General features: G+C 34.6%; 2 protein-coding genes and 1 long non-coding RNA gene across 4 annotated transcripts; 2 read left to right on the plus strand and 1 right to left on the minus strand.

Moving 5' to 3' along the window:
• Positions 1-303: 303 nt before the first annotated feature.
• LOC140058354 (C-type lectin-like) lies at positions 304-4,299 on the plus strand. Its single transcript, XM_072103916.1, has 5 exons — positions 304-353; positions 961-1,044; positions 3,033-3,299; positions 3,724-3,870; positions 4,187-4,299. Exons 2-5 carry the CDS (start codon positions 963-965, stop codon positions 4,297-4,299), a joined length of 609 nt encoding a protein of 202 aa, XP_071960017.1. The 5' UTR covers positions 304-353; positions 961-962.
• A 6,116-nt stretch (positions 4,300-10,415) lies between these two features.
• On the plus strand, positions 10,416-20,353 carry LOC140058428 (protein tyrosine phosphatase domain-containing protein 1-like). Of its 2 annotated transcripts, none has more exons than XM_072104029.1 (13): positions 10,416-10,548; positions 12,855-13,078; positions 13,299-13,379; positions 13,645-13,760; positions 14,596-14,696; positions 15,069-15,184; positions 15,718-15,807; positions 16,121-16,220; positions 16,370-16,933; positions 17,408-17,437; positions 17,898-17,999; positions 18,319-18,405; positions 18,931-20,353. In XM_072104029.1, exons 2-13 carry the CDS (start codon positions 12,867-12,869, stop codon positions 19,138-19,140), a joined length of 1,809 nt encoding a protein of 602 aa, XP_071960130.1. In that variant the 5' UTR covers positions 10,416-10,548; positions 12,855-12,866; the 3' UTR covers positions 19,141-20,353. The 2 variants fall into 2 exon arrangements, with proteins under 2 accessions (XP_071960130.1, XP_071960129.1); XM_072104028.1 differs by lacking the exon at positions 10,416-10,548 and adding an exon at positions 12,263-12,341.
• LOC140058429 (uncharacterized) lies at positions 10,751-12,199 on the minus strand. Its single transcript, XR_011847006.1, has 3 exons — positions 12,106-12,199; positions 11,527-11,588; positions 10,751-11,401 (listed from the first exon to the last, which is right to left on the minus strand). It is a non-coding gene; the product is annotated as an uncharacterized lncRNA (long non-coding RNA).
• Positions 20,354-21,349: the final 996 nt, after the last annotated feature.

Genomic DNA, 21,349 nt, shown 5'->3' on the forward strand with positions numbered 1-21,349 from the left:
TTTCATGAATATTTCATGAATAATAAAGGTGTATTATGATGGGAAAATAGATTATCTGCTAGTATCGGTCAGGTTAAGGACTATTGAATCTTTTAGGGCCAATATAGCCTTATATACGCCACTTTCCTTTAAACAACAAATTAATTTATAACTTTCAATATTAACATTTAAATGTTGTAGAGGGCAGTAAAACAGTATCCAGTTTACTTTGTATTGATTGTGCTGACTGATGTCCTGATCGATTTCAGTCTGCCGAGGTTGTGAGCTGCGTTCAGACCACTGTACACTCTCGTACCACTAAAAGGGGTTTGACGGAATAGTCATACATCGCGAAATTAGTTCTCGTGGAAAAGGTAACTAGTTTTTTCTTTTTTTTTGTAGTAATTTTTTACGATAATTTTTGTCGAGGAGGATGACGGGCAACCTGTTGGGAACAAAAACTAGTAGAAAACTAGTAGAGCAAATCTTTGTAGAACTTGAAAATCCTTCGTTGTAAATAGCATTCATATTTTTAATTCTAATGTAAGACGTTAATGCAATTTTTAATAGTTTTACATTTTTAACAGTATTTTTAACTTTTATCTTGTATTTTTAATCTGTTATAATACTGCACGTTTTTAAATTGTTGCAATATTGTTGTTTTAATCTACCAAGCAAAGTGAATTTCCATTTTTATGGACAAATAAAATTTCTTGAATCTTGAATCTTGAATCTTGAAAAAGTTTAATGCTTTATTTCGTTTACTTTATTTAATCACAGTCAAGATAAATACAAAATAATAATTTGAGTTGAAAAAAAACCTTAAATAAGGTCAAAACCAGAAGAAAAGACCTTTTCTTGTCCTGTTAAACTCTATATTATTTTATTTTAAAAAAAACTGATAATTAAATTATCGAATGGAGTGTTGCATTTTTTGCAGTGTAGTTCATAGATCTCACGGTTTCAACATTTTGATTATAGCTATGAAGCCCGCTATGAAGATGTTGTGTGACTTTGTTATGCGTTTTATTCTTGTCGCCTCTCTTGTGCAGAGGAGCACTACAGGTGAGTAGACACACGAAATGGTCATCTTACCACATGGTCATCTTATCACATGGTCATCTTATCACATGGTCATCTTATCACATGGTCATCTTATCACATGGTCATCTTACCACATGGTCATCTTATCACATGGTCATCTTATCACATGGTCATCTTACCACATTGTCATCTTATCACATGGTCATCTTATCACATAGTCATCTTACCACATTGTCATCTTACCACATTGTCATCTTACCACATGGTCATCTTACCACATTGTCATCTTATCACATGGTCATCTTATCACATTGTCATCTTACCACATTGTCATCTTATCACATGGTCATCTTACCACATTGTCATCTTACCACATGGTCATCTTACCACATTGTCATCTTATCACATGGTCATCTTATCACATGGTCATCTTACCACATGGTCATCTTATCACATGGTCATCTTATCACATGGTCATCTTATCACATGGTCATCTTATCACATGGTCATCTTATCACATGGTCATCTTATCACATGGTCATCTTATCACATGGTCATCTTATCACATGGTCATCTTATCACATGGTCATCTTACCACATTGTCATCTTATCACATAGTCATCTTATCACATAGTCATCTTACCACATTGTCATCTTACCACATTGTCATCTTACCACATGGTCATCTTACCACATTGTCATCTTATCACATGGTCATCTTATCACATTGTCATCTTACCACATTGTCATCTTATCACATGGTCATCTTACCACATTGTCATCTTACCACATGGTCATCTTACCACATTGTCATCTTATCACATGGTCATCTTACCACATTGTCATCTTACCACATGGTCATCTTACCACATGGTCATCTTACCACATGGTCATCTTATCACATGGTCATCTTATCACATGGTCATCTTACCACATTGTCATCTTACCACATGGTCATCTTACCACATGGTCATCTTACCACATTGTCATCTTATCACATGGTCATCTTATCACATGGTCATCTTACCACATTGTCATCTTACCACATTGTCATCTTACCACATGGTCATCTTACCACATTGTCATCTTATCACATGGTCATCTTATCACATTGTCATCTTACCACATTGTCATCTTATCACATTGTCATCTTACCACATTGTCATCTTACCACATGGTCATCTTACCACATGGTCATCTTATCACATGGTCATCTTATCACATGGTCATCTTACCACATGGTCATCTTACCACATTGTCATCTTACCACATGGTCATCTTACCACATTGTCATCTTACCACATGGCCATCTTATCACATGGTCATCTTATCACATGGTCATCTTACCACATGGTCATCTTACCACATGGTCATCTTACCACATGGTCATCTTATCACATGGTCATCTTACCACATGGTTATCTTACCACATGGTCATCTTACCACATGGTCATCTTACCACATGGTCATCTTACCACATGGTCATCTTACCACATTGTCATCTTTACCCCATGGTCATCTTACCACATTGTCATCTTACCACATGGTCATCTTATCACATGGTCATCTTATCACATGGTCATCTTACTACCTTTGACCGTTATTTCAAAGATTCTTTATTTAGTGTTTCGGTTTTTTAGCTTTATATAAATGATTTTCTGTTAGCTTGCTTCCTTATTATTTTGTCAATGCGCGCTTGTGGTTAAGTTGGAGACGCACGTAACGACGACGTACGCACAACACAAATAGCGATGTCGGGTAATCACGTCGTGATTGGTCAAATTACTTCTTATTTACAGCGCGCTTGGAAACCAAGCTTAACGTGTAGGCCTCCTACAGTACGTGCCTTAAGCACTCTTTCAATTCAATTCACATTAGTTTTATTTAGTCATCGTTTATAATTACAATTTCAGTATATATAATATATGGCGCTATATAAATAATACTATTATTATTACTAATCTATAACAGACCCGAGATTGATTTGATTTTGACTTTAATTGATATAGGACTTTGTTTGAGCCTGTGGTATCCCGTTGGTTATAATTGCTACAGAGTCTTTGAGGAAAGTCTCAATTGGATGGATTCACTTCAAGTATGCAAAGAGCATGGGGCGAGTTTGGCAACGATAAATGACGAGGCAGAAAATACGTTGGTAGGTGGTGGACTTTGCAGCGGAAGTGGTAACAACAACTTGTGGATTGGATTTAATGATATTGAACACGAAGGTGTTTGGCAGTGGACAACGAACTCTGAAGAGGATAGCAATTTTCAAAGTAATAGGCAACGCAACAACGACATAGGCGCACCGCAAGTGAGTTGACCAATCACAAGCGACAGTGGTGATCCTCGTCATGATTAATTGGTCAAATTACTTGCCGCGTGCCGCGTCCTTTCGATGCGTGGCGCGCAATGGGAGACTTTATAATAGCGATGCATTTCACACGTAATATACGGTAGCATATGTATGTTCATATAGACAACACGGTGCGTTTAAAAACAAAATATCAAAAACATAAAAAAAATATATAAACATTAAAAATAAAAGTGGAAACATAGACTTTACAAAGTACAATTAAGCAACAAAAAGAGAAGAGAGAAAAATAACAAATAAAGATGTTTTAGCTCTGGTGCTGATCGTTTCTCCCAAGCAGCTCTTTAAATAGTAATAGTGTAATAGAAACGTCATTTTATTTACAGATTGGGCATCTCATCAACCGAATAATTTCAATGGTGCTGCATTTGACAAGTACAATGCAGACTGTGCAACCATAAAGTGTTCAAATAGCCACTTTTGGAACGATAGAAATTGCGTTGACATATATTATTCATTTGTTTGTGAGAAAGGTAGGTCTTATACCACGTTATAAGGATCGTACTGATGGCCTATCACCACTCCACACTGATTTTATCATAAGGACCGTACTGATGGCCTATCACCACTCCACACTGATTTTATCATAAGGACCGTACTGATGGCCTATCACCACTCCACACTGATTTTTTTTGTAAATAGAAACATTTAATCTGTGTCCCCAGCCAGCTCCTCAAACATTTAGCTGGTAATAATTGTTCATTTCATTTCATTAATTTCAATTGTTGGATCTAGACATTAGAATGTTAGTAAAGCCGAAAACCAAACATGAGTTTTATTTCTTTTCAGAGAGGCAACAACACATAATAGCATCGAAAACAGTTTATGGAGAGAAAGGTTCAACCTGCTTGAAGGAAAGTGAATTAATGCACTCAACAGTACAACTGTTCGTAGTTGCCTAAGACTGTCTGTCTGTCTGTCTGAACTGTCTAGACTTTCTGTCTGTCTGTCTGAACTGTCTAGACTGTATGTCTGTCTGAACTGTCTACAGTCTGTCTGTCTAAGACTGTCTGTCTGTCTGTCTGAAGTGTCTAGACTGTCTGTCTGCCTGAACTGTTTAGACTGTCTGTCTGTAGACTGTTTGAACTGTCTAGATTGTCTGTCTGTCTAAGACTGTCTGTCTGTCTGTCTGTCTGAAATGTCTAGACTGTCTGTCTGTCTATACTGTCTGTCTGTCTGTCTGAACTGTCTATACTGTCTGTCTGTCTGAACTGTCTAGACTGTCTGTCTAGACTGTCTGTCTGTCTGAACTGTCTAGACTGTCTGTCTGTCTAGACTGTCTGTCTGTCTGAACTGTCTAGACTGTCTGTCTGTCTAAACTGTCTGTCTGTCTAGACTTTCTGTCTGTCTGAACTGTCTAGACTGTCTGTCTGTCTGAACTGTCTGTCGGAACTGTCTAGACTGTCTGTCCATCTAGACTGTCTGTCTGAACTGTCTAGACTGTCTGTCTGTCTGAACTGTCTGTCTGAACTGTCTAGACTGTCTGTCCATCTAGACTGTCTGTCTGAACTGTCTAGACTGTCTGTCTGTCTAGACTGTCTGTCTGTCTGTCTGAACTGTCTAGACTGTCTGTCTGTTTAGACTGTCTGTCTGTCTGAACTGTCTAGACTGTCTGTCTGTCTAGACTTTCTGTCTGTCTGAACTGTCTAGACTGTCTGTCTGTCTGTCTGTCTGTCTAGACTGTCTGTCTGTCTAGACTTTCTGTCTGTCTGAACTATCTAGACTGTCTGTCTGTCTAGACTGTCTGTCTGTCTGAACTGTCTAGACTGTCTGTCTGTCTAAACTGTCTGTCTGTCTAGACTTTCTGTCTGTCTGAACTGTCTAGACTGTCTGTCTGAACTGTCTGTTTGAACTGTCTAGACTGTCTGTCCATCTAGACTGTCTGTCTGAACTGTCTAGACTGTCTGTCTGTCTAGACTGTCTGTCTGTCTGAACTGTCTAGACTGTCTGTCTGTTTAGACTGTCTGTCTGTCTGAACTGTCTAGACTGTCTGTCTGTCTGTCTAGACTTTCTGTCTGTCTGAACTGTCTAGACTGTCTGTCTGTCTGTATAGACTGTCTGTCTGTCTAGACTTTCTGTCTGTCTGAACTATCTAGACTGTCTGTCTGTCTAGACTGTCTGTCTGTCCGAACTGTCTAGACTGTGTGTCTATCTGAACTTTCTAGACTGTCTGTCTGTCTAGACTGTCTGTCTGTCTGAACTGTCTAGACTGTTTGTCTGTCTTGACAGTCTGTCTGTCTGAACTGTCTAGACTGTCTGTCTGTCTAGACTGTCTGTCTGAACTGTCTGGACTGTCTGTCTGTCTAGACTGTCTGTCTGTCTGAACTGTCTAGACTGTCTGTCTGACTAGACTGTCTGTCTGACTAGACTGTGTGTCTGTCTGAACTGTCTAGACTGTCTATCTGTCTAGACTGTCTGTCTGTCTGAACTGTCTACTGTATGTCTGTCTAAGACTGTCTGTCTGTCTGTCTGAACTGTCTAGACTGTCTGTCTGTCTAGACTGTCTGTCTGTCTGTCTGTCTGAACTGTCTAGACTGTCTGTCTGTCTAGACTGTCTGTCTGTCTGTCTGAACTGTCTAGACTGTCTGTCTGTCTAGACTATCTGTCTGAACTGTCTAGACTGTCTGTCTGTCTGAACTGTCTAGACTGTCTGTCTGTCTAGACTGCCTGTCTGTCTGAACTGTCTATTCTTTAATCCATGTTTAAACTAAGATTAATAAAAAATGCTCAATATTATAACGAATAAGTTGAGTTAATTTCTACTATTTTCGAGCAAACACACCACTCTACAGTAGTAATCCCAGTTTAATAGTTCTTATATCCGATTAATATTATAATCTATTCTCCATGCATCCATCTTTTATTTATTATTCATTTAATTCTTAATTACACTAATATAATAGCACCTCCCTCATAAGTAGACAACTACTTGCTTTTAAACACATTTATTTAGTGATAATATAGGTGAATAACAAAAGTTGATTTTCAACATTTTAATTTTATGATAGCAGCACAAAATACAACTACCCTCTTTATTGGTAATCATTGTTGAATGGTTCCCGTACTGTCTGATAGTTATATATGCCGATAGCAGAAATAATCTGCGATAGGTTACGATAGTATTTATTTATCAACATGGTATAAATACAATATTATTCATTAAAGTAAGTATCCCAGCACCTCCTTATGGGTAAACCACTCTCATTGCTTTTAAACAAATTTATTTGAATATAATATAATATTGAAACATTTAGACAGTTGTGGAAAGCCATACTATACAGAGCCATATATATGAGTTACGACATTGGATTTAGTCACGTGATATGAAGATCAATTTGTGTCAAACTTGTCTCCGTTAATTCATGTAAAGTATAGGAGCAAGAAAATATTTTAAACTTTTTCTTATTAAAAAAAAAATGTCATTGCACATTTTACGGTGAAATATCGATGTGCACAGTGTACAGAAGTACTTGCGGCAAAGAATATTGCGCGCGCGTGCGCTAGTAAATTATAAAGTTCGATTGATTGATTTTGGAACGAAACATCCCATATATACGTCCTATTAATAACAATTATGTAATATTTTCAATTCATAATGCATGCTTTGATGACTAAATAAAAATAATAAAGTGTCGTGGATATATTTGTTAATATATTGAATAGGGTATGAACAATATTAAAATAATAAAGGCAAATTATTACAAAAGAAATAATGAACGAGTCTCTGAAAGTTTGTATCAAAAACACACGGAGAGCATTATACTGTATAAAAAGAGGGGGGAATTTGTATTGGTTCATGCTTTGATGTATCCTGACTTGCATGTAGGCCCTAGCATTTATTCTTTTGTTATTATAGACACAATATATATATGATACCAAATTAATACCATTAATAAAATTAATTACTAAAATAAAAACGGAATATAAGCGTTATTTCATAGGCAAAAACATCTAAAAATAATGCATGAACTACAGGAAAACGCTATATAAAATAGACGCGCGCGCCCTCAGCGTGCAAATTCTTTGACACAAAAATGGCTTCTAATTTTCAATATGTCGTAACTCTTTATATTATTATAATTATGGCTCTGGAGCTATATTTCCTATACCATCCTGGCTAGTTGAGAATTCTCAACTATTTTATGTTTTTTTCTACCTTTCTGGAAAATGATATAATCCAAATTGTATTAATACTACCAGTAATACATATTTAGAAACACTTGCATACCTTCACAAATTTTAGTTGTTTGTAGTTTAAGACAATCTTAGTGATATTTAAATGAAAACAATACGATAAAAACTATTGTGTCTGTATTTTACAAGACTATGACTTCCGTATAACGTGCATTGTGGGTACTTCAATTTTTATAGAAAAGCTAGGGAATCCTAATTTAGTAGGCAGCATATGGGGGCGGGGCGCGGGCAACCAAACTTGCTTATCAAATCAAAGCACAGTAAAGCAAAGGATAAAAGTAATGTACGATCCCGTTTAACACTGTTCTCAACTATAGTCATTTTGGTATACTTGAGCACAGTGATAAAGAATAGGATAAACTTAACAATATACAACAAATAACATTAATGTACGATCCAGTTTAACACTGTTCTCAACTATAGTCATTTTGGTATACTTGAGAACAGTGATAAAGAATAGGATAAACTTAACATTATACAACAAATAACATTAATGTATGATCCCGTTTAACACTGTTCTCAACTATAGTCATTTTGGTATACTTGAGCACAGTGATAAAGAATAGGATAAACTTAACAATATACAACAAATAACATTAATGTACGATGTAGTTTAACACTGTTCTCAACTATAGTCATTTTGGTATACTTGAGCACAGTGATAAAGAATAGGATAAACTTAACAATATACAACAAAAAACATTAATGTACGATCCCGTTTAACACTGGATCGTACATTAATGTTTTTTGTTGTATATTTTTAAGTTTATCCTATTCTTTATCACTGTGCCCAAGTATACCAAAATGACTATAGTTGAGAACAGTGGTAAACTGGATCGTACATTAATGTTATTTGTTGTATATTATTAATTTTATCCTATTCTTTATCACTGTGCTCAAGTATACCAAAATGACTATAGTTGAGAACAGTGTTAAACGGGATCGTACATTAATGTTATTTGTTGTATATTGTTAAGTTTATCCTATTCTTTATCACTGTTCTCAAGTATACCAAAATGACTATAGTTGAGAACAGAATTAAACTGGATCGTACATTAATGTTTTTTGTTGTATTATTGCTAAGTTTATCCTATTCTTTATCACTGTGCTCAAGTATACCAAAATAACTATAGTTGAGAACAGTGTTAAACTGGATCGTACATTAATGTTTTTTGTTGTATATTTTTAAGTTTATCCTATTCTTTATCACTGTGCTCAAGTATACCAAAATGACTATAGTTGAGAACAGTGTTAAACTGGATCGTACATTAATGTTTTTTGTTGTATATTTTTAAGTTTATCCTATTCTTTATCACTGTGCTCAAGTATACCAAAATGACTATAGTTGAGAACAGTGGTAAACTGGATCGTACATTAATGTTATTTGTTGTATATTATTAAGTTTATCCTATTCTTTATCACTGTGCTCAAGTATAACAAAATGACTATAGTTGAGAACAGTGTTAAACGGGATCGTACATTAATGTTTTTTGTTGTATATTGTTAAGTTTATCCTATTCTTTATCACTGTTCTCAAGTATACCAAAATGACTATAGTTGAGAACAGTGTTAAACTGGATCGTACATTAATGTTTTTTGTTGTATATTTTTAAGTTTATCCTATTCTTTATCACTGTGCTCAAGTATACCAAAATGACTATAGTTGAGAACAGTGTTAAACTGGATCGTACATTAATGTTTTTTGTTGTATATTTTTAAGTTTATCCTATTCTTTATCACTGTGCCCAAGTATACCAAAATGACTATAGTTGAGAACAGTGGTAAACTGGATCGTACATTAATGTTATTTGTTGTATATTATTAATTTTATCCTATTCTTTATCACTGTGCTCAAGTATACCAAAATGACTATAGTTGAGAACAGTGTTAAACGGGATCGTACATTAATGTTATTTGTTGTATATTGTTAAGTTTATCCTATTCTTTATCACTTTTCTCAAGTATACCAAAATGACTATAGTTGAGAACAGTGTTAAACTGGATCGTACATTAATGTTTTTTGTTGTATTATTGCTAAGTTTATCCTATTCTTTATCACTGTGCTCAAGTATACCAAAATGACTATAGTTGAGAACAGTGTTAACCTATTCTATCACTGTGCTCAAGTATACCAAAATGACTATAGTTGAGAACAGTGTTAAACGGGATCGTACATTGTTGTTGTATATTGTTAAGTTTATCCTATTCTTTATCACTGTGCTCAAGTATACCAAAATGACTATAGTTGAGAACAGTGTTAAACGGGATCGTACATTAATGTTATTTGTTGTATATTGTTAAGTTTATCCTATTCTTTATCAATGTGCTCAAGTATACCAAAATGACTATAGTTGAGAACAGTGTTAAACTACATCGTACATTAATGTTATTTGTTGTATATTGTTAAGTGTATTCTTTATTCTTATTAATTGTACTAAATTATTAAAAGAAACAGTAGTAAGCATAACATTTCCCCACTCCTACATTAGCATGGTAGGACATTGTAATGGTCGCAGGTGGCTCAACTTTATTACTGCAATGGGATGGACATGGTCCTACTACCACCTTACCATCCAATAGGATTCCAGTAAATTTCCTTTACTACCAATCATAATTCAGTAATTAAATGACCCCTTAAGTTAACAAGGAAATCAGCCTATCCCATTATACCGGTAGGCTTCGTCGTTACAGGCGTACTGCGGTAATAGTTGAGAATTCTCAACTAGCCAATTTGGTATATTTTATATACCTGGGCTCTGATACAATATTATTACTAGCGCCCTCTCAATTATTACGAAATTCCTTCTCCTCCATTTTTACGTTGGATATCGATGGCAACAGGATGCCGTATTGAAAAAAGTACTAAAACACCACGAAAGTTTGCTTTACAACAAATTCGTAGCCAGCATGGTATTACAAATGAACAGGGCTAACATTTAGTATAACATCAGTTAAAAGTAAGATAGATAAACGTCTTATTATAAGTGCGATATTATTATTTATTGGCTAGGCCTAGCTAGGCTACTAGGGTAGGTATGTCAAGAAAAATTTCAAATTTATTTGATTTTAACCAAACTATTTTTTTATAATTCTATTTAAAAAATGGAATTCAACAAAGTTTAAATGAACAAAATCAGTCAACTATTTTTTTTTATACGATTTCTTTTAATAATCAAATTCGGTGATAAATTGTATATACAAAGTATACAAAATTTTGTGACCTTTCTTTTACTTCTGAAAATATAAAGTCATAACTTTTTTGTTTGTATTTCTTTTTTAATTCTTTTTTCACACCAGTTGAATATCAAACTGATAACATCAAACACAATACATTCATCTGTATATCAAGATGATTTAGAAAAAAAATGTATTTAAACTTTACCCCCTCCCCAATAATAGAAATACTGGAACCATAAACATAGCATATTTTAACACATAAAATCATTTGAAATTTGTTATTCACACAGGTTGAATGACAAGATCATGTATCTACACTGTACATTAAGATGAATTAAAAATAAATTATATTTAAACGTTACCCCCCTCCCGCAAAATAGATATTTGAACCATAAACATAGCATATTTTAACACATAAAAATCATTTGAATTTTTTTTTACACAGGTTAATTGGCAAGATCATGTAACTATACTGTACATCAAGATGAATTAGAAATAAATGATTTAAAACTTTATCCCCCTCCCAGAAGATACAGGAAACAATTATATAGAGTACTGCTTATTGCGTTAATAAATCGCCTTTTACTTTTACTGGTAGCATTCTCTTCTCTTTTTTATGTGTTCCTGACATTTCTATAAAAAAATAAAATATAATCATATTACTATAACATTTTTCAAAACATACAAAATCAAGTTTAAACAATAAATAAATATTAAATAAAATTCTATATTACTTTCAATTAATAGAATGGTCTTACCAGACAAATGGTTGAAATAATAGTTGGATTTCTTGATTCTTGAAATTAAAGTCTGATATCTACTGTAAATAAAGCAAAATAAAAAGTTAAAATAAAACAAAAGATGATTATTCCTTATACTATTGAAATCATCCAATGGCAGACCACCATTATGGTCACGTGGCATATATCAGCCAATAACAGAATAGTACACCGCCATATGCAATTTCCAAAACCACACTAGTTATTTCAAATGGTGTTTTAATCTTAAATTATCTAATTAATTACATTGGAATCTAAACAAATATCGTATAAAATAATAATAATTAATATTTATATTTGACATTTTAGTCACAAATCTGGCTATAGTACGTCGATTTCATAAAAAATATGGCATTTTTAATCTGCTTTAACATGCACTATTCATTGAATATAGTGTATTGAACAACATACATTCTCAACCCCCAGCTCTGAAGTTGGGTTATTTGTTGTGGGCTAAACTGTGATTGATTAACGATCAATTTCCTTCAAACTTAGTAGGAATACTGTTTATATTATAAAGAAAAATACAGGATATTTTTTGAAAAAGACAATACTTACGAAATGTGTAAAATTAATGCGTTTTTCCAATGCTAAAATTAACTTGTGTACCACGTCGCGATCGCTTTTCTAAAAATGTTGTTTTTTTGACAAAAATAAACTTTGACCTGTTCACTATGTAAACAAGTTCAAAGGTTAGTGAAATTCAGCCAATAAGCATTTTAAATTAATTTTTTAAATCAAGCACCTATATGAAGACGAAAAAAACAGGAACGAGTTTCCCGACGAAACCCACAGTGTGTGACGTCACGTATCTTGACATACCTAACTAGGGCCTACTACTAGCTAGAGGCCTAGGCTAGGCCTACGAGCGAGGGCCTACCTAGGCTAGGCCTAGCCTCGGCCTATATAGATAGGCCTAGGCATAGCTATATCCCGGCTAGACTAGGCCTACCACCACAAAAGTAGGCCTAAGTATAGTGGTTTATACCAGCACCGGACATGCATCATGGTTGGGCGCGCTCATCTATCTTATGGCCTTGTACAGTCGGTAAAGTAGGCCTACTATATAAAACCATAGAGATATTATAGTGAACAAATGTCTCTATGATAAAACAAAGATGATTGTATAAAGCATGTATTCGACCTAGCCTATATATAGCATTATAGCCTAATTTTAGACAGCGTATCCTCATCATAACAAGACCAGGTATGGATAAAAGAAAAGAAAGAATACAGTATATATACTAACTTTTGTAAAGAATACCACCTGTTCCATTTTTTTCATCTCAAATTGTTTTTTTTTACAGTTTGTAACTGGAATGTCTTCAGGCCTAACAAGCTCAACCGGACAACACATCTCGTCCATTGTTAAGCCGACATCTAAGTACAATGTGTTGTCAAACGGTCTGCGTCAGATCACGCCAGGTCCTGTCGTGTGCTCTATGTTCTGTGGTGGTAAAGGCTGCAAGTATGACAATCCTAGTAAATGGTCTGAGGATCAGATGGCTGTCCGAGGGTTATATTCTTCTTGGTAAGCAGGGCTTTGAGTTTGTGTGCAGTACAGTAGCTAGGATTCTTAGATACTGTCAGCTGCGTAACGCAGGGGGAAAGGCTCCTAATTGATTGCACTCCTAAAAAGGCTCTCCATTGCTCTGGGTCCCCTGGGGTTAGCTAGTGAACACCGATAGGTAAGATAAATAATAGAAAATTTATTTATAGTAAATCACTTAAATGATAATGTTAAATTTCAGGGTAACAGATGAGATATTAGCGACGTCCAGACCATCCACAGAAGCCATCAACAAATATGACATCATACCTCAGTTTAAAGCGTAAGTCTTCAAAGGAATCAATAAATTAACAAGTATTTATTATTTTTGTAAACTTCATTCGCCAATTATAGGATGGATAAGTCTCATTTGAGGCTTAGTTAGTGGAGTTGAAAGAGTCATGAGTTACACCCCTGGCACTAAGGTCAGGATTGAACCCTGGAACTTGGGATTAAAAGGCAAGCATGTTAAACACCAAGCTACAGCGCCACTACATTATTAACATACTGCTATATTATCTGTATTAATTTCAAATCGATTTCTTTAGAGCTGGTATTAAATCCATAATCAACTTGCAAACAGCCGGTGAGCACGCAAGTTGTGGCAACCCTCTGGAACCAAGTGGATTCTCTTATGACCCTGAAGACTTCATGCAGGAAGATAGTACGTTTACATTTACAGATAGAACACACCCTTTTCACAGCCCCTACCAACACTATGGAGTGTACAGACACTGCTAGGGAACAACACCATACAAAGCATTGGTGTTGACACCCTGGTGTCTGTTAAACTCTGGGGTTCATTGGTGTTGACACCCTGGTGTCTGTTAAACTCTGGGGTTCATTGGTGTTGACACCCTGGTGTGTGTTAAACTCTGGGGTTCATTGGTGTTGACACCCTGGTGTCTGTTAAACTCTGGGGTTCATTGGTGTTGACACCCTGGTGTCTGTTAAACTCTGGGGTTCATTGGTGTTGACACCCTGGTGTCTGTTAAACTCTGGGGTTCATTGGTGTTGACACCCTGGTGTGTGTTAAACTCTGGGGTTCATTGGTGTTGACACCCTGGTGTCTGTTAAACTCTGGGGTTCATTGGTGTTGACACCCTGGTGTCTGTTAAACTCTGGGGTTCATTGGTGTTGACACCCTGGTGTCTGTTAAACTCTGGGGTTCATTGGTGTTGACACCCTGGTGTCTGTTAAACTCTGGGGTTCATTGGTGTTGACACCCTGGTGTCTGTTATAAACTCTGGGGTTCGTGTGAAATGGCTATACTTATTAATATTTATTAAACTCAATTGAAGACCTCCAATTAAAAGCCCCTTCAATTAGAGACTTACTTCGAGACCACATTTCTGTGTTAAAGAAGACATCCTTTAAATCCTACACCAAGATAGATGTTGTTAGATCAAACAAATTATTATTATCAAACATTATTTTTGTTTCTGTGAATATTTCGTAAAGTATAAAATTATTCTTGATATTTGTTCATCTTTTCGTAGTATTTTGCTATAACTTTGGCTGGGATGATTACGGTGTCCGTGCGTTGGCGTCCATTTTGGATATGATAAAAGTGATGGACTTTGCTGTGCAGCAAGGAAAGGTAAGATTTCCGACCTACGTTGGGTCAATTGATGTGTCATCAATCGTCACCTGCACTGCAAAGTAAGAGCTGGAGAATGAGGTAACACTTCTCAATATCCCCACATGAATTAATAGCATGACATAGTTTGGTTGTGAGCCGTTGCAATTGAAAGCTCTCTGTCGAAGGAGACAAAAGAAAGATGACACACATTCATGCCTGCCTTCTTTCTTTTATTAAATTTTTCACACTTCAAAAATAATACAAGTTATGTGAAACAATGATAACAGGTATCATAGTAATAAACCGTAAGGTAATCAAACTAATTAAAAAAAATATATAGAGATACTTGTACTTGGCAGTTTCTTATTCAAACTTTATCTTTGCTTTCAGGTCGCAGTTCACTGTCACGCTGGTCTTGGAAGGACAGGTGTTCTGATCGCATGTTATTTAATTTACAGTCGACGCATGGACGCTGACCATGCTATTCACTACGTACGAGAGAAAAGGTAATTTAAAAATTCATCATTCATATACTATATAATAGTATTTATTGTCATTTAAACAACAAATATGAAATTTGATTTGAATTTAACATACAATTTGACAAATTCAAAATACAAAACATCGTAACCAATGATGCATGTAAAATAAATAGTAAAAGAAGTTGTTATTGTTCCTGTCATCAATATTGCTATACTTTTTAATATGTATTTTTCATGATGTAATTCACTTATTTTTAAATTACCCCATGTTGGATAAATAAAGATTTGTTTACAAAATATCCACTTTTTAAAAACTTTTTAATTTTATACACATCCAACAGAGAGTGCAAACTTGCTAATTACAGGATGGATAAACTATTTTATAATGTATTGTGCTTATAAACTAAGTCTCATTTGAGGCTTAGGGAGTGGAGTTGAAAGAGTTGTGAGTTACAACTCTGGCACTAAGTCAGGATTGAACCATGGACCTTGGGACTGGAAATCACCAAGCTACTGCTCCACTCTTTTCTTATTATTTTTTTTCCTATCATTTTCAGGAAGGGTGCAATACAAACAAAAGGACAGATGGAGTGTTGCCAGCAGTTTGCTCAATTCCTGATTCCCTTAAGAGTCGTCTTTTCATCCTGGTGAGTCATCAGTTATTATCACTCTGTCTTGTAATCAAGCAAGAACAGACAACATGTTATTTTATCTCAGGAAATTTGAAATGTACTAATGATTCATTTCTTCTTTCTCAATCCACAAGAAAAAATATTAAATTAAATTACAATATATAATCAATTCATTCATACTATAGTATCATATTATTATTTATTTGATATATCACTTATTTGCTCTTTTTTTTACAATATATTAGAAATATTTAAAATAGTCAAGTGTTTAATTTTCCACCTTTTTTGTTGATTGATATTTTTCACATTTTTGGTTTTTCTTTCACAGTGATCCATGTGCATTTCCGTTCACGTTGGAGCAATACTTAAATCGACAACGTTACATGCTCCATGGCTTTGAGGAACGAAATTTTAAACACACTCCAAAGGTAGGTTTTAAAATCTATTGCGAGGAGTTGTTTTTATACCGAAATTAAAGTCAATTACATATTCCCTTAGGCTTGCCTAATTCAGAATGTTTTTTTTTTAATTGTATGCAATTGAATGCGATCAAATAATTGAAAATTTTCGTGTACAGATTGTGTCTGTAGTCTGTCAAAGATTATTAGAATTGGCAGCTTCCATCGAGCCGGAAACTTCGCCAAATCAAAGTGTAGCCAGCCTGGACATAAAGCAACTACATCCCAAGGCATTTAATGAGACCAGAGAAGGCTTAATACAAACAGAAGAGAACACTGCACAGACCGGAAGAACACAAGATGATGTGGATAGCTTGAAAATGTACAAGAAGCTACCACCATTAAAAAGACTTCAAAGTAAATCATCCAGTATGGAGCTACTGGAGAGGTCTGCCAATGGCGGAAAAAGAGAAGAATCTGATGATGACATCAAAACCTCTTCATACAGTATGTCGCCGCACCAGAGTATACAACGACAAAAAACATCGTCACCAACAGCGATGTCACGATCTCTTGCAATGCGCCACATCAAGTTCAGTAGGAGTCAGTATATTCTGAGTAATGCACATAATCTTGAGGATGATAGCTCTGTTGATGACGTGTTTATAGTGTCTAAGGCGTTTGCATTTGATATTGATGTTGATTTAAAAGATGGCGATACAGACAAGAGAGGTGTTGTTGAGGTATGTATGTTTAATATATAAAGTAAAAAATTGGCCCAAAAAATGAACTTCAATTAGAGTATTAAGAACCAAAATATATGTATTTTAGTTATGGAATCCTTGTACTATACTAGTTCCAGATTTGAATCCATGGTTTTGGATTGGAAGGATGTTGGCTAAACCAATAAGTTACATTTGCAACTGCATTCATAGCCAACCCACTTAAATATTACTTTCAAAAGGATTTCTTCAGCTTTTTTCTGTCTCGGGGGTTATGCAACCATCCTTGCGTTGTGTATTAAGTGTAAGTAAATCTTTCTAGAAGGCGGCCCCCCCCCCTCCCTAAATTAAATTAACATCGGTATATGACGCTTATATACTGTACACATGTGTTGTGTTGAACCTGTGACCCTGTTCTAGAAAACTAACGCTGCAACTGTTGTTAAAACTGGTTGTTTTTCTATTTATACGTTTGTCTATTTTCTCATTCCGTAGGGATTGCGACAACGAGTTGAGTCACTTCAGGTAAAGACGTTTTAAAATATATTCTCTAATAAGATAATTATTTTAAGTCAGTTGGGATTTGAGGTTTTTTTAGAATACATTGTATACGGTAATAGAATTACTTTATAGTGAGAAAGTGTATTAAAGATTGTACAATCACTAATAGCGTGTTTCCACTTCTTGTATAAAGAATTATGCTATTTGATACTAAGGGGAACATTGCAACTAACAGATTTAGATATACAGTACAGCCCCTTTACTACACTTTCCTGTCAAATGAACCTACAATTATTCTGTAAAACTACTGTTTACTGTATTTAAATATTCTTGAATAAAAATTAGAGATAATATTAGACAGCAGTAAAGGGCATAAACTGAATAAACTAATTGCTTGCTGTATGTAAATATCCTTGGAAAAAATAGAGGCAGTTCAATAAGGCATAAAACGGTGGCGTCTGTATACATTTTTGTATTTTTTCAGATGAATTTAAATGCACATAACAATACATGGAACATCCTAGTAACCGAGGAGGACCCATTTGTTCTAAGTTGCTTAATGTGGTCCTGGCTCCATCATTTAAAGGTCAGTTCAGACACTTGGTATATTAAATTTCACCTTTTCACAATTCATCCATCTTACTAATTTTCACTATTTATGATGGTAAATGAGAGTTGCATTTCATTTGTTTATTTTTACAAAAGGACAGAAACACAGAAATAAATCAAGGTCAGTTACGACTAAAATATATAAGGGAATGCCTTGCCGGCAGCTGAGCTTTATTCTTTTCTACTCAATGTGATTCATGCGATAATGTTATTCATGTGATTCTATTGTGATCAATGTGATTCTAATGTTACTATTGAATGTTACTATTGAATGTTACTATTGAATGTTATTTCAGGAACCTGTTATAAGCAGACAGGATGTAGACTTGCTATGTGATAATGCAGATGAAGATCCTTGTCAATCTTTAAGTACTCTTGCCAAGGTATTTACTATATTAAATTTATTATTGATAATTGATAATCATGACCATTGATTTCTAAAACTAATAATGAAGTGGAAATCCAGAAGTATCTTAATAAAATCCATTACAAGCCACACGCCAACTTGGCATATTCATTATTGTTAGGCTGTTGAATCATATCATATCGTATCATTACTGTATGGACACCCACTTTCAATTCTTCTGCGCAATCTTAAGCTCTGTTTACACTATCAAACTAGTTTGACAAAAATATTTGATGTGCCCAAATATGTTAGTGATATGACATCATTGTGTCCATATATGAGCATATCACATTTTTTTGTCGCATAAAGTTTGATAGTGTAGACGGAACTAAATTCATTTAAGTATCATTACTGTGTGAACACCCACTTTCTAATTCTTTCCCAATTCCCAATCTAAAGTTTATTTTAAGAAGACCTGGTCCAAGTTCCATTACCACCACATTTCATTTTTCCTCTACACACCCTTTTTTATCTTGACGTTTCTTGCTATATCCTTGTTTAGGGTTTAAAGAATACAGTGATGTGTATTGTAAACACAATGGTTTGCCTTCGATCAGAAGGAAATCTGGAAAAGCAAATTGTAAACCGAATTGTTTACGGACTTACTCATGTCAAAGAGCCAACACCGGATTCTCAACTTTCTAAGTTTGCGACATTCATAATTAATTTAGTAAGTGTGTTGGAGAAGAGGAGGAAAGGAGATAATAAATAATAAGAAGAGGGAAGAAAGAACAAACAAATATACAAGATAAGTTTTATTTTGTATACAGCATATTTAATTAATGTTAAACAAAGCTTAGTATTATATATGTTCTTGCTCAATGGTTACGGACTTGTTTGTTTGACAACTGATTGTAAAGACCAATTTACACAGACAGGCGGTAACGATAATAAAATTGTAGGAGCTATGTTATTCCTTAAGACCATTTACACACATCGTTGAGTGGACCGGTAGTTTCTATTTGAGGATAGATACAAAATTCTACACGGTTTTTCAATTACTGTAAATGCTCGTCTGTGTAAATTGGCCTCAAAATAGTTTTTATGTTAGTTATTGAATTGATTGTTTTTATGTTTATATACTTGTGTCATTTTGTGTCGTATGTTTCTAAGAGGAGGGGAGGCAGTGACGAAATTGTGTTTATGATACTTTTTTGTTGTTTTACTATTGTTTTGTAAATGTACATATTATTTTTATGCTGATTTTAATCAAAATGAATGTTGAAATATTAAAATCATTGATGTTTATATGTATTTTAAGTCAAATATATGCGGCGCAATATTCACACAATATAGTTTGTGAGTCTATTTCCACCTTACCCCTGTGTAATAATACTAGTGCAATAAAATAATGTTATTTAAATCTCTCCCTAGCAAGAGATATTTTTGGAGAAATGTTATATATTGTTTGAAGGTTTGCATGGCGAAATCAATATGCTTTGATCGTCCTCACTCCTGATCGATCAAAGCATATTGATCGAAACGTTGAGAAACTCAACAGTTCTTTTCAGAACTAGTATAGGTGGTGTACCACAAACTTTATATCAACAAATGTTATATAGTTATTTGACCCATTTTCTAAAAAAATATATAATATACGTTAACATGAACCATTGAATAATGTACAGGTTGCTATAAAAATGTTATTGACAAAGATTAATATCTGTAGATGATAAAAAAAAGAGAATAAATGCCTTTGTGTCCTGTCCTTTTAGAATATCAAGTATATTTATTATGTATAGCAATATATTCAATATAAATAAACCCTCTATTTTGTTGGTAGTATTAATTAAAGCTTTAGAATTACTAGAACATAAAAGCCTGGATACGCCATTCTACTTGATGCCTTATGTTTGCAGTGGACTGCTTTCTTAGCTTTATATATTATATTGTAAATGGTTAATTTGTTTAAATAAAAACGAAACATTTAAATGTGCTCTTGTGTTTTTTCTTTAATTAATTTCATCATTTTTATGATGCTCGTTGATGCGCGAGACGCGTACGACGACGTACGACGATGTGTGGTGCGTACGTCGACGTGCTGTGCGTACGAAGACGTGTGGTGCGTACGACGACGTATGGTGCATACGTACGTCGACGTGTCGTGCGTACGTCGACATGCGGTGCGTACGACGACGTGTGGTGCGTACGTTGACGTGTATCTTAAACTGCACAACTTGTTTTAAATCTGTAATTTGTATGATTAGTCATCGATAACTTTTATTCGAAGTTCATTCGTCGGATGATGTTTCATCTGCGCATGTGTTGATGTTTATAATTTATTTTGTATATAAATTAAGTACATCATCTTATCTATGGATTGGCATTGCAGATCTACTTCTTTGAAGTCCATACGGATACGACGTCTATTAGGACCCTGTGGGGACCAAAAGGTCAAGAATGCCAAGGTCAACAAATTACATTCTGTAACTGTTAATTTCATAATCAGGAACTAGTAACAATTGACATGTGGTCACTCCGTTGGTAGTTAAGAAATAGATCACGTGCGACAGATTTGTGAAACGAATTAGGTGTCGCCACAGCAGTAAGTCAATTGGTTTTAGTCACAATATGTTTCTGAAATGTCTACGACTTCCTATATCACATTTTTAATGTTTATGTTAACATTCTTCTAATGAGAAATGTCGTGTCATATTATATAAAAAAATGTACTGATTAAACAAAACTATGTTCCAAAATCATTTTGTATTAAATTTTATTTAAATTATTGTGCGTTTAAAATCCGTATGGCGGCATGCTCACTATTTTTGCGCGTCTGCGTACACGGTGAAAATTCGTTGTAAAAATATGCCGATAAGATAATAGTATACAACGTGTTATGGTAGTCGTCGCGAATGACCTCGATACAGCGTGGTTATCACTAGAGACGCAGCGCAAGGAAGTACGCGCAACGCAAGTGA

Source organism: Antedon mediterranea, chromosome 9 (assembly GCF_964355755.1).
Source record: "Antedon mediterranea chromosome 9, ecAntMedi1.1, whole genome shotgun sequence".
Lineage (NCBI taxonomy): Eukaryota > Metazoa > Echinodermata > Crinoidea > Comatulida > Antedonidae > Antedon > Antedon mediterranea.